This window comes from Sinocyclocheilus grahami, unplaced genomic scaffold, assembly GCF_001515645.1.
Source record: "Sinocyclocheilus grahami isolate Dianchi unplaced genomic scaffold, SAMN03320097.WGS_v1.1 scaffold45.1, whole genome shotgun sequence".
Lineage (NCBI taxonomy): Eukaryota > Metazoa > Chordata > Actinopteri > Cypriniformes > Cyprinidae > Sinocyclocheilus > Sinocyclocheilus grahami.
Window position 1 is genome coordinate 285,692 of NW_015505224.1, and position 13,713 is coordinate 299,404.

General features: G+C 38.8%; 2 protein-coding genes across 8 annotated transcripts in view; both read left to right on the forward strand.

The window, feature by feature from the left end:
• Nucleotides 1–257: 257 nt before the first annotated feature.
• Nucleotides 258–8,861, forward strand: LOC107582488 (eukaryotic translation initiation factor 5-like). Of its 4 annotated transcripts, none has more exons than XM_016268345.1 (13): nucleotides 258–336; nucleotides 527–721; nucleotides 3,196–3,475; nucleotides 3,619–3,721; nucleotides 3,826–3,998; nucleotides 5,117–5,205; nucleotides 5,824–5,846; nucleotides 6,034–6,155; nucleotides 6,242–6,403; nucleotides 7,071–7,232; nucleotides 7,723–7,887; nucleotides 7,994–8,137; nucleotides 8,382–8,861. In XM_016268345.1, the coding sequence occupies exons 3-13, from the start codon at nucleotides 3,404–3,406 to the stop codon at nucleotides 8,475–8,477; spliced, it is 1,311 nt and encodes a 436-aa protein (XP_016123831.1). In that variant the 5' UTR covers nucleotides 258–336; nucleotides 527–721; nucleotides 3,196–3,403; the 3' UTR covers nucleotides 8,478–8,861. The 4 variants fall into 4 exon arrangements, with proteins under 4 accessions (XP_016123831.1, XP_016123835.1, XP_016123832.1 ...); XM_016268349.1 differs by having other exon boundaries at nucleotides 3,640–3,721; XM_016268346.1 differs by lacking the exon at nucleotides 258–336 and adding an exon at nucleotides 347–471.
• A 2,010-nt stretch (nucleotides 8,862–10,871) lies between these two features.
• Nucleotides 10,872–13,713, forward strand: part of LOC107582486 (MAP/microtubule affinity-regulating kinase 3-like) — a 35,878-nt gene continuing 33,036 nt past the window's right edge. The window contains exons 1-2 of one of the 4 annotated variants that reach the window (XM_016268340.1): nucleotides 10,872–11,356; nucleotides 11,518–11,586. In XM_016268340.1, coding sequence (XP_016123826.1) covers nucleotides 11,533–11,586 — 54 coding nt within the window. In that variant the 5' untranslated portion in view covers nucleotides 10,872–11,356; nucleotides 11,518–11,532. Of the gene's footprint in view, nucleotides 11,587–11,916; nucleotides 11,950–13,713 lie in introns of those variants that run through there. The other 3 variants (XM_016268339.1, XM_016268342.1, XM_016268341.1) reach the window with 3 other exon arrangements.

The window sequence follows — 13,713 nt, forward strand, 5'->3', positions numbered from 1 at the left end:
TTATTCAAAATTATCTTTTAGTGGACATTGCATTTTGTTCGATGCAAAAAGCCTCAACTAGGCTAACTTACGTAACATATAACTCTCCATTGTGCAGTATTATGGCATACTAGGAGAACGTAAACCGAGATCAATAGTGATTATGTGGTACGCAGTGATGATTGACGTTGAAAGGAGCGAGTCAACGTTACGAAATTGAATACAGGAAGTAATTTTAGCCAATGACTGGCCGCGGTGGGCGGGGCTATGTGGCTTCCACGAGAGGTACACGCCCATCATCATCAGCGCGAGTCACAACATTCTGCCTTTGCGTGGAGCAGAGAAGGCTCTGGAAAGGTAAGACTTAAAACACTAACGTTACCTGCTAGCAACTGAACACGCCTCAGACATATCTGTAGTGTTTGAGTCTAGCAGATGCCAAAGCAATCGTTTGTTTTCTTATCACGGCGAACCGGAGAGCTGCTCAGCTTAGTAAGTGTGTTGCTAAGTTACATTTGACAAATCTAGCTCTCTTGTTCTATTCCAGCTTCTCTCCGGAGATCTGATACCCCTCGACTGATCGGCTGCATCGCTCAGCACTCCCAGGTCTAATCTGTCGTTGCCGTTGTGTCGTGTTACATTCTTGGATCACGACCCAACATCTCCAGGCTCTCCGCTGTCAACCCTTCACTGCGTCGGTGGACGACTAGCGTTGTGTTTATGTCTTTATTTTACGGAAACGGTGAGTATCCGACCGGTCAGTTGCATAAACTGGTTTGTCAGTACCTGTTACACGCTTGCAGATGCGTTTTGGGTACCCAAGTCTCGGAAACGACTGTGTTTGGAGGCTTTTATAACTAGCTAATGGGTGTGAACTAGCTTGACGGAGGGGAACAAAATGGCGTCGCGGTGCTTTTGCGCACTCCGCCGCCGCGCGCTAACCGTGACGCACTCTGCACCACCGCGACGATCACACAGCTTTACCAGTCCGAGGTTCGTTAAAGCAAATATACTTCTAGTTGGGCTGTGTTTTAATCGTTTAAGGTCATGTACGCGCTGTCGTCGGTATTCGTTGTTTATTTCGATAGCGGAGTGGGTTGAGCTCAAACGGGTAAGTTAACCATGTGTACATCGACCTTGGGTGCAACACGGGTGGCTCGATATTGCGCTGTAGCTTACATACATATATATATATATATATATACACCTTTAAATGCGGTGCCGTGGTTTCTGAGCGTGTACAATGCCTTTAACAACGCGAGAGATGTACTTTCAATTCGCCCAGCCGCGCTTAATACTACGTGTTCGTGATCGTATATTAGCTCGGTATCGGGAATATCGTTCTGTCACGTGACTCGCGGCTCTTGAGTGTGTTCCTCGCCGGTCACGTGCTCAGGCGCCTTGAGTCATGCTTGAAGCTGCTGACGTGGGTCGCCAGGGTCTTGATCAAGGCCTCTGCTTCATGATTGTGTTTTGTGTGTTTTTAAATTCAGGGCCAGACGTTTGTTTGCCTTTGATAACAGATGGCAGAGAGAATATTAAAACAATTTGTTGCATTTTTTTTTAAATCCTAGATGTAGTGTGGATCATACAAGCCAGTGCCATAACCTATCGTTCTGTCACGTGACTCGCGGCTCTTGAGTGTGTTCCTCGCCGGTCACGTGCTCAGGCGCCTTGAGTCATGCTTGAAGCTGCTGACGCAGTCGATGACGTGGGTCGCCAGGGTCTTGATCAAGGCCTCTGCTTCATGATTGTGTTTTGTGTGCTTTTAAATTCAGGGCCAGACGTTTGTTTGCCTTTGATAACAGATGGCAGAGAGAATATTAAAACAATTTGTTGCATTTTTTTTAAAATCCTAGGTGTAGTGTGGATCATACAAGCCAGTGCCATAACCACTGTAGATATTCAGAGGAACAAGTCCCCCCCAGTACTCAGATGTGGCCAAATTGGCCCCAATATTTCATATTCTTGATGCTGCGCTTCATTATGCACCGCTCTGTTTGTTGTTAGCGTGACAAGTTATTTTAGGCTGGTGTGCCTCAGTGCTCGTCAATGTCAAAATGATTGAAATAGCCCATCAAATCAAAAAAAGTAATTAGTTAAACATTTAATATTTGACAGCTGATATATGACTCTTTTTATCCACTTAACTTTTTTTGTCAAATTTTGCTGTTTTAAATCAATAAGTTAGGCTATCATTTGTGTGATTCATTTAGTTCATTATTGAATGTGATGAGACAAGAAACATTAATGGAGAGTTGTTGTTTTTTTAAGAGATTAATAGTGAATTTTTTTTGTTGTTGTTCAAATTATATTATTTGTATATAGTATATATATTTTTAAAATAACAGATGGCAGAGAGAATATTAAAACAATTTGTTGCATTTTTTTTAAAATCCTAGGTGTAGTGTGGATCATACAAGCCAGTACTGTAGATATTCAGAGGAACAAGTCCCCCCCAGTACTCAGATGTGGCCAAATTGGCCCCAATATTTCATATTCTTGATGCTGCGCTTCATTATGCACCGCTCTGTTTGTTGTTAGCGTGACAAGTTATTTTAGGCTGGTGTGCCTCAGTGCTCGTCAATGTCAAAATGATTGAAATAGCCCATCAAATCAAAAAAAGTAATTAGCTAAACATTTAATATTTGACAGCTGATATATGACTCTTTTTATCCACTTAACTTTTTTTGTCAAATTTTGCTGTTTTAAATCAATAAGTTAGGCTATCATTTGTGTGATTCATTTAGTTCATTATTGAATGTGATGAGACAAGAAACATTAATGGAGAGTTTTTTTTTTTTTAAAGAGATTAATAGTGAAATTTTTTTTTTGTTGTTCAAATTATATTATTTGTATATAGCATATATATTTTTAAGTCCTTTAGGTGTTATTCCTTTAAATATAAATAGTCATAAAAATGGCCACTAAACATTGGTTTGGTCCTCCAGGATGTATGGTTACAGTCTTGATACAAGCCCCGAATGGCCTACATTATTAATAATATGCGTTGCAGATGAAAGTAATGCGGTTGTACTACATATCAGCACAACTGTGACTTGGCTATAGATACAAATTGGCCAGTTAGTTTGTATATTTCTTCTACCAACAAAAATAGTTTAGAAAGAATCCAATCCAAATGTGGTACCAAGTGGAAATGTAATCAAGTTAAGAGGAACTGATGTATAAGACAGTGTATTTCACTTTGCTTTTCAGAGCTGTTGCGCAGCTGTTGGAACGCGAGCGGGGGAAACCTAGTCCACGAGCGAGGAGTTTGCAGCCGCTGTGGCAAGATCTTTTTCATGTCAGAGACCGAGCACACTTGCAGTTGTTTATGTCATCCCCTCTTCTCCAGACAGAAGATACCCAAAAAATCCCATTCAGGATCTTCTTATCTTGCTGATAGTGCCTCAGATCACTCAAAATGTCTGTCAATGTCAACCGCAATGTGTCGGACCAGTTCTACCGCTACAAGATGCCCCGTTTGATTGCCAAGGTACTAGAGAGACTGTTTTTGCTCTAAATGCTATACATTAAAAAAAACTATTTATTTCTGCTCATAATAGTGTTCTCTTACTGCTGTGTGCAAGCACAGTAGCACAATCTGATACGGAGCTGGAGAAGATTTGTAAAAAATAGTTTCCCCACTGTCAATTACAGGTGGAAGGCAAAGGGAATGGAATCAAGACGGTCATTGTCAACATGGTTGATGTTGCAAAGGCACTGAATAGGCCTCCAACCTGTACGTTTGTGTTTATAATTGGTTATATCACAACTGTTATTCTTTCAGTAGTGTTTTATTATGGAACAGTAGTGTATGTATTCTTCCCTTTACTGTTTCCTCAGATCCAACTAAGTATTTTGGCTGTGAGTTGGGGGCTCAGACTCAGTTTGATGCTAAGAATGACCGCTACATCGTAAACGGATCCCATGAAGCCAACAAACTGCAGGACATGCTGGATGGATTCATCCACAAGTTTGTGCTGTGCTCCGAGTGTGACAATCCTGAAACTGACCTGGTAAGCTGACAAGTAGGTTTGCTTGCTGAATAAACTCATGGTTAAAAATGAAAGATTCTACTTACTCTGTGTTTTGCTGTCGGTCAGATAATGTTTAGAGATCTTTCTGGAGAGTATTTAAACTTGTTTTTTTGGTGCAAGTACAAGGCCAGTTGGCATGTTTAGTACGCTCGATTTTGTCCTTTGCCCTCCATAACCTACAAAAGTGATGACAAAATAGCCATGGTTATGAAAGCATTGGTCCACTTTAGTGTTATTTTAATATTTATATACTTTTATAGTATTTTTTGCTTTTATTTTTATATTTTCAGTTTACATTTTTAAGTTTTAGTGACTATTTTCTTATGTCTTTAGCTTTATTATTATTTTAGTTTTAGTAATTGTACTTGAACATTATTTTATTTTAGTAAGTGCCAAAGAAACACCTCTAATTTGTTACAAGTTTTTCCGTCTAATATTTAGTTAATTCTTTTGCCATTTCACAAAAACTGATTTTTAGTGTTAATTTAACAATACCAACACCGGTTCTAGTGCTCACAATTCCGAGCACAAAGTCTATAAATAACAGTTTGTTTTTTTAAAGTGAAAATCGATTGGCATGTTTAGTACGCTCGATTTTGTCCTTTGCCCTCCATAACCTACAAAAGTGATGACAAAATAGCCATGGTTATGAAAGCATTGGTCCACTTTAGTGTTATTTTAATATTTATATACTTTTATAGTATTTTTTGCTTTTATTTTTATATTTTCAGTTTACATTTTTAAGTTTTAGTGACTATTTTCTTATGTCTTTAGCTTTATTATTATTTTAGTTTTAGTAATTGTACTTAAACATTATTTTATTTTAGTAAGTGCCAAAGAAACACCTCTAATTTGTTACAAGTTTTTCCGTCTAATATTTATTTAATTCTTTTGCCATTTCACAAAAACTGATTTTTAGTGTTAATTTAACAATACCAACACCGGTTCTAGTGCTCACAATTCCGAGCACAAAGTCTATAAATAACAGTTTGTTTTTTTAAAGTGAAAACCGAAACCTTTGACAATTCAAAGGTCGTTTCATTTTCAGAAATGTGCCTCATAGTATCTGTTGTTCAGTTAGATTCTTTGTCTCTCAGCATGTTAACCCAAAGAAGCAGACCATCGGAAGCGCTTGCAAGGCTTGTGGTAATCGGGGAATGCTGGACACTCGGCACAAACTGTGCACATTCATCCTCCCGTTCAAACTAGGCTGCTTATGTTGAAGTGTTTGGGATGTGGCTTTTAATGATGAGACCTTTTTTGTAATCAGGCTCTCAAAAAGTATATAACAATTTGGATATAGATTTATCGGCCAACATATCGGTTATCGGCTTTCAAAAATAAAGAATAATCGGTTATCGGTATCGGCCAAAATTTTCATATCGGTGCATCCCTAGTTAAAATGCATGTACTACTATTATTCACTATATTTAGCATTAGATTTATGCCTCGTATTTGTTGGAAATGGGTATAGTACTACTTGATTTTTAAATTTCTGATGTTAGCATTGCATACAAGCTTTAAACTGATTTTTAGTGTTAATTTAACAATACCAACACCGGTTCTAGTGCTCACAATTCCGAGCACAAAGTCTATAAATAACAGTTTGTTTTTTTAAAGTGAAAATCGAAAACCTTTGACAATTCAAAGGTCGTTTCATTTTCAGAAATGTGCCTCATAGTATCTGTTGTTCAGTTAGATTCTTTGTCTCTCAGCATGTTAACCCAAAGAAGCAGACCATCGGAAGCGCTTGCAAGGCTTGTGGTAATCGGGGAATGCTGGACACTCGGCACAAACTGTGCACATTCATCCTCAAAAACCCACCTGGTGAGTTGTGTTCTGCCGTGGGCTGTTAAAATGCATGTACTACTATTATTCACTATATTTAGCATTAGATTTATGCCTCGTGTTTGTTGGAAATGGGTATAGTACTACTTGAATTTTAAATTTCTGATGTTAGCATTGCATACAAGCTTTAAAACCCCCATTAATTGCAAACCTGTTTGAAATGCAGAGACTGATAGTAGTTGTGTGAAGGAGAAGAAAGAGAAGAAAAACAGAAAGAAGGATAAGGAGAATGGCTCGGGAAGTGGTGAGGCTGGGAACCATAACGACATAGATGCACCAGATGCTGTGGTAAGAAATACCTATGAATAACTATACATATATTATTAATACAATTTGTAACCAGTATATTAAAGTGTACAAGTGTTGATGTGTAGGATGGTGAGGAAGATGATGATGACTGGGCAGAGGAAACCACAGAGGAGGCCCAGCGTCGGCGTATGGAGGAGATCAGTGACCATGCCAAGAACCTGACCCTCAGCGAGGACCTGGAGAAAACCCTGGAGGAGAGGGTCAACTTGTTCTACAACTTTGTCAAAGTAAATAATGTCACTGTTAACTGTTTCCAATGTAAAAACATTTTCTAATGACATCTTTGTATCTGGTGGAGTTACACTACCGTTCAAACGTTTGGGGTTGGTCAAAGAAGTTTCTGTACTCAAGACTGCATGCATTTGATCAAAAATACAGTGAAAACAGTGGTATTGTGAAATGTTATTAAAATGTAAAAGAACACTTCAAATGTAATTTATTCCTTTGATGTAAATTAGAATTTTCAGCAGTTATTAACTCACTTCAGTATCACATGATCATGCAGATATCATTCTAATATGATGGTTTGCTGCTTCATGTTGAAAACAGCTGAGAAGCTGGTACATTTTTTTTTTTTTTTTTTTACGTTTTGATTAATAGAAAGTTCCAAAACGCCAACATTTATTTGATGTAAAAAATCTTTTGTTAAATTATGTCTCTCTTGTCACCTTTGATCAGTTTATTCAGTTAAATTGCTGCTTTTGTTAAATAAATGAATAAATAAAATAATTAAATGAATAAAAAAAAGTTATTGAGCCCCAAATTTTGAATGGTAGTTTACCTTTTGTTCCTGTGTAGTAGATTTAAATTAACACGTAGTTATAAATAACCAAGGGTCTATCAATGACACTAGAATTCAAATAACTGAAGAGCATCTCTGTTTTTTCTGATCAGCAAAAGAAAGAGAGTAGAGCAATAGACTCTGCTGATAAGGAGATCCTGGCTGAAGCAGAAAGGCTGGATGTGAGAGCCATGGGGCCACTTATCTTGAGCGAACTGCTTTTTGATGAGAGCATCAGAGACCAGATCAAGAAATACAAACGTCACTTCCTGCGGGCACGTATTTTTTTTTTTAAACACCAGTTTTAATATTAAATGTGATAGACCGACCCACACAGGATCTGCATGTACAGAACTATGTGAGACATTCTGCTGATTCCCACAGAATTGGAACACCCCGTCACTTGTGTTAATTTATTAAATATCTTGGTTAATTTGATTGTGCCTTGAGGCAAATATAGTACTCTCAGTACTATATTTTATCAAAAATACAAAGTTTCCATCTGGGCCAAGTGATAGATGAGTATTTATAGCAGGACACAGAGACTTCCTGACAAGCTATGATGCTAGTGTAAAGCCATGCTAAATATAGTCTTGACTGTAAATGACACTTTTAAATAAGCAGCTTTGATATCTACCACTTTTCACCCATTGCTTAGATAAATGAAGTTGAATCCATTTAAATGATCTACTGGTTCTGCAAACGATAACAAATAAAGTGCTTTTGATTCATAAATCAAAATGCCAAATTCTCCTTTTCCTGTAGTTCTGCCACAACGATAAGAAAGCTCAGAAGTATCTGCTGGGAGGCTTTGAGTGTCTGGTGAAGCTTCATCAAAGTCAGCTGCTGCCACGAGTGCCCATCATTCTCAAAGACCTCTATGATGCTGACCTACTGGAGGAGGATGTCATCCTCATGTGGGCAGAGAAGGTACAACCTACTCATCATTTGGATTAATAGAGCATTTTATAACATCGGGGTCATGAACTATGAACTACAAATCATGAAAAATATATATTTTTTCCGTTGTTTCAAGGTATCCAAGAAGTATGTTTCCAAGGAACTGGCCAAGGAGATCCATGCCAAGGCAGCTCCCTTTGTCAAATGGCTCAAAGAGGCAGAGGAGGAGAGTGAGGGGAGTGAGGCAGAGGAGGAGGAGGAAGATGATGAAAATGTTGAGGTAATGTCTTACACATTTTTAAAGTTGGAAAAACTTGTGGGGAGACTTTTTATTTTTAATATTGCTTGGACAAACTCTAAATCCTACACAAGCCACACACAGGTTAATGTAGTAGTTAATTAGAGAAACTGCATTATATTTTAACTGTCAGCAGGAGCCCTGGGACTGTAATTAGTGTAATTACATTAGTCTTCATTAGTGATATTCTGATTCTTCATCTTTCTCGTTTATTTTTGGTCTTTAGGTTGTGTACTCCTCTTCTGCCCGAGAGCTGAAGGTGGAGACTGTTCAGCCTGAGAAAGCAGAAGAGGATGACGACCTTGATATAGATGCCATTTAAAGAAATGGCAAGTGAAACAGCAGCTGCCATCTTGGAACCTTGCGACTTCCTGTTCCTCTTGATAAACTGGATCACAGTGGCCTCCTGTTTAGCCCCAGTCGTGTTTTGTCCCAGTTTCTCCTTAGTTACATTTGATTTACAAGAATGATTTTAATATAGCTCTTTCACTGACTTGCTGCTGATGTATTAAGAACTTTTGGGCTTTATTGTCCGTATTGAGCAATTTTGTTGTATTGTGAGCTTGACTTTGATTCATGGGTTTGCTTATACTGCACATCTGATTTTTGTTTTTCTTGAAATCATTAAATAAAGGTTTTTGCTGTACGTTACATGGTTGATTTTGTTTTCTTAACCAAACAAGATTGTAACCCGAGTCTGTGTAACAAAAAACATGAAATAAACAGGAATAACTGAACTATGATACAACTCTCTCCATTTTGGCGTCACTTGAGTTCATCACTCATTTTTATTTTTTTCATTGATGTATGTCAAGTAGTAGTAGCAGTTATTCAAAAAAGTTGGCATCTATTGTGGAAAATAATTACTTATGGTTGAACGTCAAGCCTAAAATGTCCACTAGATGGCACACACAGTAGATGATTAATCTGTAAACTGGCATATTGCTGTAAATCAGTGGTTCTCATCTTTTTCTGACTCTGAAGTCCACCACTGTATGAGCCTCTATGTTTGATGATCGTGACTTTTGGCATTTAATTAAAACTGAACCTGTTTTGAGATTTAAACGGTGAAGCCTACAATAAGGATGACTAGACCTTTGGTATTACATAGGAAAGGAATTGGGGGGGCAGCTGTACTTCAGCGCTGCTGATGAAATAATAATGTTCCTCCGAGCCTGAATTATTGATCAAACCTTCTATTTTAGTCTTTTTCTGCCTCCCTTCTCCTCCTCCATCTCCCTCCCCCTTCATCCGTCCATTCTTCCCTTCTGTTCTCCTCAATCCATCTCTTTTACATTTATAGAGGTAAATTCACTCGCAGTGAAAGAAAGGCCTTGATTGAGAGATCCTGATGGATTTGACTGAGATTACAAACACAACCATCCTGTTTATGGTTGAGTTTAGGATCCTGTTTAGGATTGAGAGGGGGGGGGGGGGGGGGGGGGGGGGGGGTGATAAATGTACCATTTAACCAGAGTACAAGAAATATGTTAAATTTGGCAATTTATATATTTATACAATTTGAGTATTTTAACATTATTTTACCAAAAGGCATGACATCATGCCATAGCAGTCCTACTCTCATATTTCATATGCAACATGCAAATTCAATTATATTTATTAAACTGCAAGTACATAATGGCACAGTTTCTGTACACTGCGTATCAACTTGCACATATCTGTAGTTAATTTCTATACATTTTATGTCTGTGTTTTAGGTATTTACAGTGGTGTGAAAAAGTGTTGGCCCCCCCTCCTGTTTTTTTTAATTTTTTGCATATTTGTCACACTTAAAAGATTTAGATCATCAAACTAATTTTAATATTACACAAAGATAATGCAAGTAAATACAAAATGCAGTTTTTAAAGGTTTGGACAGCTTTTTTCCCTTAATAAATGAAATAATAATTTCAAAACTGCAGTTTGTATTTACTCAGGTTATCTTTGTGTAATATTAAAATTTGTTTGATGATCTGAATCTTTTAAATGTGACAAATAGGCAGACAATTAAAAAAACAGGAAGGGGGCAAATACTTTTTCACACCACTGTAGGTTTGGACAGCTTTTTCCCCTTAATAAATGAAATCATCATTTAAAAACTGCATTTTGTATTTACTTGCATTATCTTTGTGTAATATTTACATTTGTTTGATGATCTGAAACATTAAAGTGTGACAAACATGCAAAAAAAATAAGAAATCAGGAAGGGGGCCAACACTTTTTCACACCACTGTATATATTCTATTTACTTGATATTTTATACATTATTTATTGATGTATTACATATTTTTCTTGTATTTATGTGAACTGGTAATCTCTGTTACAAAGACAAATCCATTGTGTGTGTGAGAGAGAGCACACCTGGCTGTAAAAGCTCATTTTGATATTGTTAGGTTTGCCTGATGTACTTTTTGTGTCCTGAGATCTCAACATGGCGATGCCCACAGGGGGCGACCCGCTCCATATACAAGAAAACTGGAAGCTTGGTTTCTGTATGATGAATATATCTAGTTTTCATCTCATGTCAGTGTACAATATTTTAACTAGCTATATTTCTCAAAAGTGCACCTTTAAGCAAAACACACAGACTAAATAATTGAAAATCTCTGTCTTCATTTGGCATAACGGCCAAGCCATATATGGTAAAATTGCACTTCAATTGAACAGGGTGTGCCACAGTTATGGTATGACGAAGTTTTCCCCTTTTTTCCATATGAACACCTACAGATCTCCGAGGGATGCGGCGCTCTCCAATGAGCACAGGGATCCGTCTGTTTCCTCACTTCCTCTGTCTCTCTCAGGGCTCGGCTCGAAACTCCTGCGCTCTTGGGCAGCCATCTTGGATCTCGCTTTGAACGAGAGGCAGCAGACGCGGCTGCTTGGATGGAACGGAGCCGTCAACAAGCGCGTCTTCCCCGCGGCCCCGACGCCTGTGACCGCTGCCGTTACCTCTGAATGTACCGTCCCGTCCGCTTGAAGGATCGCTCGATGAGCAGATTGTCTTTGGGGGAGATCGCAGCGGAGGCCCCGTGAAGTGCAATTGTCTCTATTCTTTACGTTACTTGAACCGGACATCCGAAATATGAAGCAGACAGCGACGCAAGGCCTGGAAGTATTATGTTTTTAACAGTGCACAAGGTAGCCGGCCTCATTAGCTGTTTTGGGATCTCTTAGATGGTTTGCAATCGGTAATTAAACGCAGTAACGTCAGCGGAATATTTCTCCTAAACTTTTAACAAGTTCGTTACCAGCTTTAGAAGCAAATCAATGAGACTGACCGCGCGTGTAATCTGTCAGATATATATTTCCCCCTTCGTTGCACCGCAAAACCTGCTGCTTAAATCGTAATTCCGGGAAAGCAGCTTTCCATCAACACCATGTCAACAACAAGAGCCCCCCTGCCCACCGTCAACGAGCGGAAGGCTGAAAATGTAAGTAGCCTATTTATGTTTACGTATTTGATTAATAATCAGTCGTAACTGCTGTAGACGGACTCAACCCTGTGTTGATGCATCACTTGTGAGTGTGTTATTTTGATCTGGTCGCGTCGCAGTTTATGGCCGTGTCTCGAAACCTGGACAGCTGCCCAATTTACCCAGACAGCGATTATGGTCAGAACGAAGCTGCCGTCGAAAATCGTTCAAGCTGGTTTTCCTCCAGAATGAAGGGCAGTGTCGTATCCCATAGCGTGTTTTGTGTGCTGCCCGGGTGCTTTAAGTGGATTAGCAGTATTGTGCCAGTCTTTGGGCAGATGGGGCACCAGGCTGAAGTGACGCATGGGGTCCAGGGCATCGGTAATTTGGCTGCTTTTCTGCTTACGAGTGCAACACATATGCTTGATCAGTTAAAGTCCTGCACGCTGGTGGGATGGCATGTTTAATGCGCCGATAGGATGCAGATAGTGCGCATTGGCGTCAGTCTGTCCTATAGGTTACTGCTCATACGTCAGCAGTGAGGGAAGCTGACAAGAGCACGCGCGCTAATGCAGGGCCCCCTTAAAGGTGTCTGTGAATAATGTGGCATTAAGTTACGCTCTTTGACTTTTCCAAAGGATATCTCTCTCTGTCTGTCTGTCTCTTTAAATGTATATATTGTTCTATCTATTGTTCTAACATTCTATCAGTCTATCTGTCATTCCATCTTTGTCATTACATCAGTATTTTATCCTAGCATATCTGTTGTTGCCAGTCTGTATATCTATCTATCATTCTATCTATTGTTGTATTCTGTCTGTCTCTGTTTTTCTATCATTCTGTCTAGCTATCTATCTAGCTATATATCTATCTGTCTGTCTGTCTAGCTATCTATCGTTCTGTCTAGCTATCGTTCTGTCTATCTTGTTGTATTCTGTCTGTCTGTCTCTGTCAGTTTTTCTATCATTCTATCGGTCTGTGTCATTCCATCGTTCTGTCAGTCTATCTGTCTTCCTATCTGTTGTTGTCAATCAGCGATTCTATTCTATCGTCCATTCCTTTGTCCGTGCATTAATTCCTGGCGTTCTATCATTCTATCTAGCTATCTATCATTCTATCATTCTGTCTATCTATCTATCGTTCTGTCTAGCTATCTATCATTCTATCGTTCTGTCTATCTATCTATCTAGCTATCTATCGTTCTGTCTAGCAATCTATCGTTCTGTCTGTCTGTCTGTCTGTCTAGCTAGCTATCTATCGTTCTGTCTGTCTGTCTGTCTAGCTAGCTATCTATCGTTCTGTCTGTGTCTAGCTAGCTATCTATCGTTCTGTCTAGCTATCTATCGTTCTGTCTGTCTGTCTGTCTAGCTAGCTATCTATCATTCTGTCTGTCTGTCTGTCTGTCTGTCTAGCTATCTATCGTTCTGTCTAGCTATCTTATCGTTCTGTCTAGCAATCTATCGTTCTGTCTGTCTGCCTGTCTAGCTAGCTATCTATCGTTCTGTCTGTCTGTCTATCTAGCTAGCTATCTATCGTTCTGTCTGTCTGTCTGTCTGTCTGTCTAGCTATCTATCGTTCTGTCTGTCTAGCTATCTATCGTTCTGTCTAGCTATCTTATCGTTCTGTCTAGCTATCTATCTGTCATTTTCAAATGTATCTGTCTATCTGTTGTTGTCATTCAGTGATTCTATATCGTATCTATCTTTCGTTCGTTCTGTCTTTCTCTCTATCTGTCTGTCTTCTATTGTTCTGTCTATCGTTCTATCATTTTATCTAAATCTGTATGAATTGCTCTTTTTTTATTGCTAAATTAAAAGAGAACATTGTGTGCTTACTGAAGTTCTTTACATATATTAAGTTAAAGGAATCTGTAGATGCTTCAGTGTGTGAAAGTGATTCTGTGTGGATTATTTATTGACATTTATTAATATGTATAATGCCTTACGAGAATCTGCATATTTTAATGCACAGTTCTTGCTCACTTTTGGAGAAAAAAGTCAAATGAGGTATCAATCACCCATCCACTCCGCCCCACCCGCCCCAAAATCTTTCTTCCTCTCTCTCTCTCTCTCTCTCTCTCTCTCTCTCTCACACACACACACACACACTCACACACACACACACACACACACACTCACACACACA

Excerpts from the sequence above, each read along its gene's own strand:
- LOC107582488 (XM_016268345.1), top strand. The coding sequence starts at position 3,404 with ATGTCTGTCAATGTCAACCGCAATGTGTCGGACCAGTTCTACCGCTAC. Across the intron at positions 6,156-6,241 it reads TAGATGCACCAGATGCTGTG|GATGGTGAGGAAGATGATGA; the intron begins GTAAGAAATACC and ends GTTGATGTGTAG. Across the intron at positions 7,233-7,722 it reads ACAAACGTCACTTCCTGCGG|TTCTGCCACAACGATAAGAA; the intron begins GCACGTATTTTT and ends CTTTTCCTGTAG.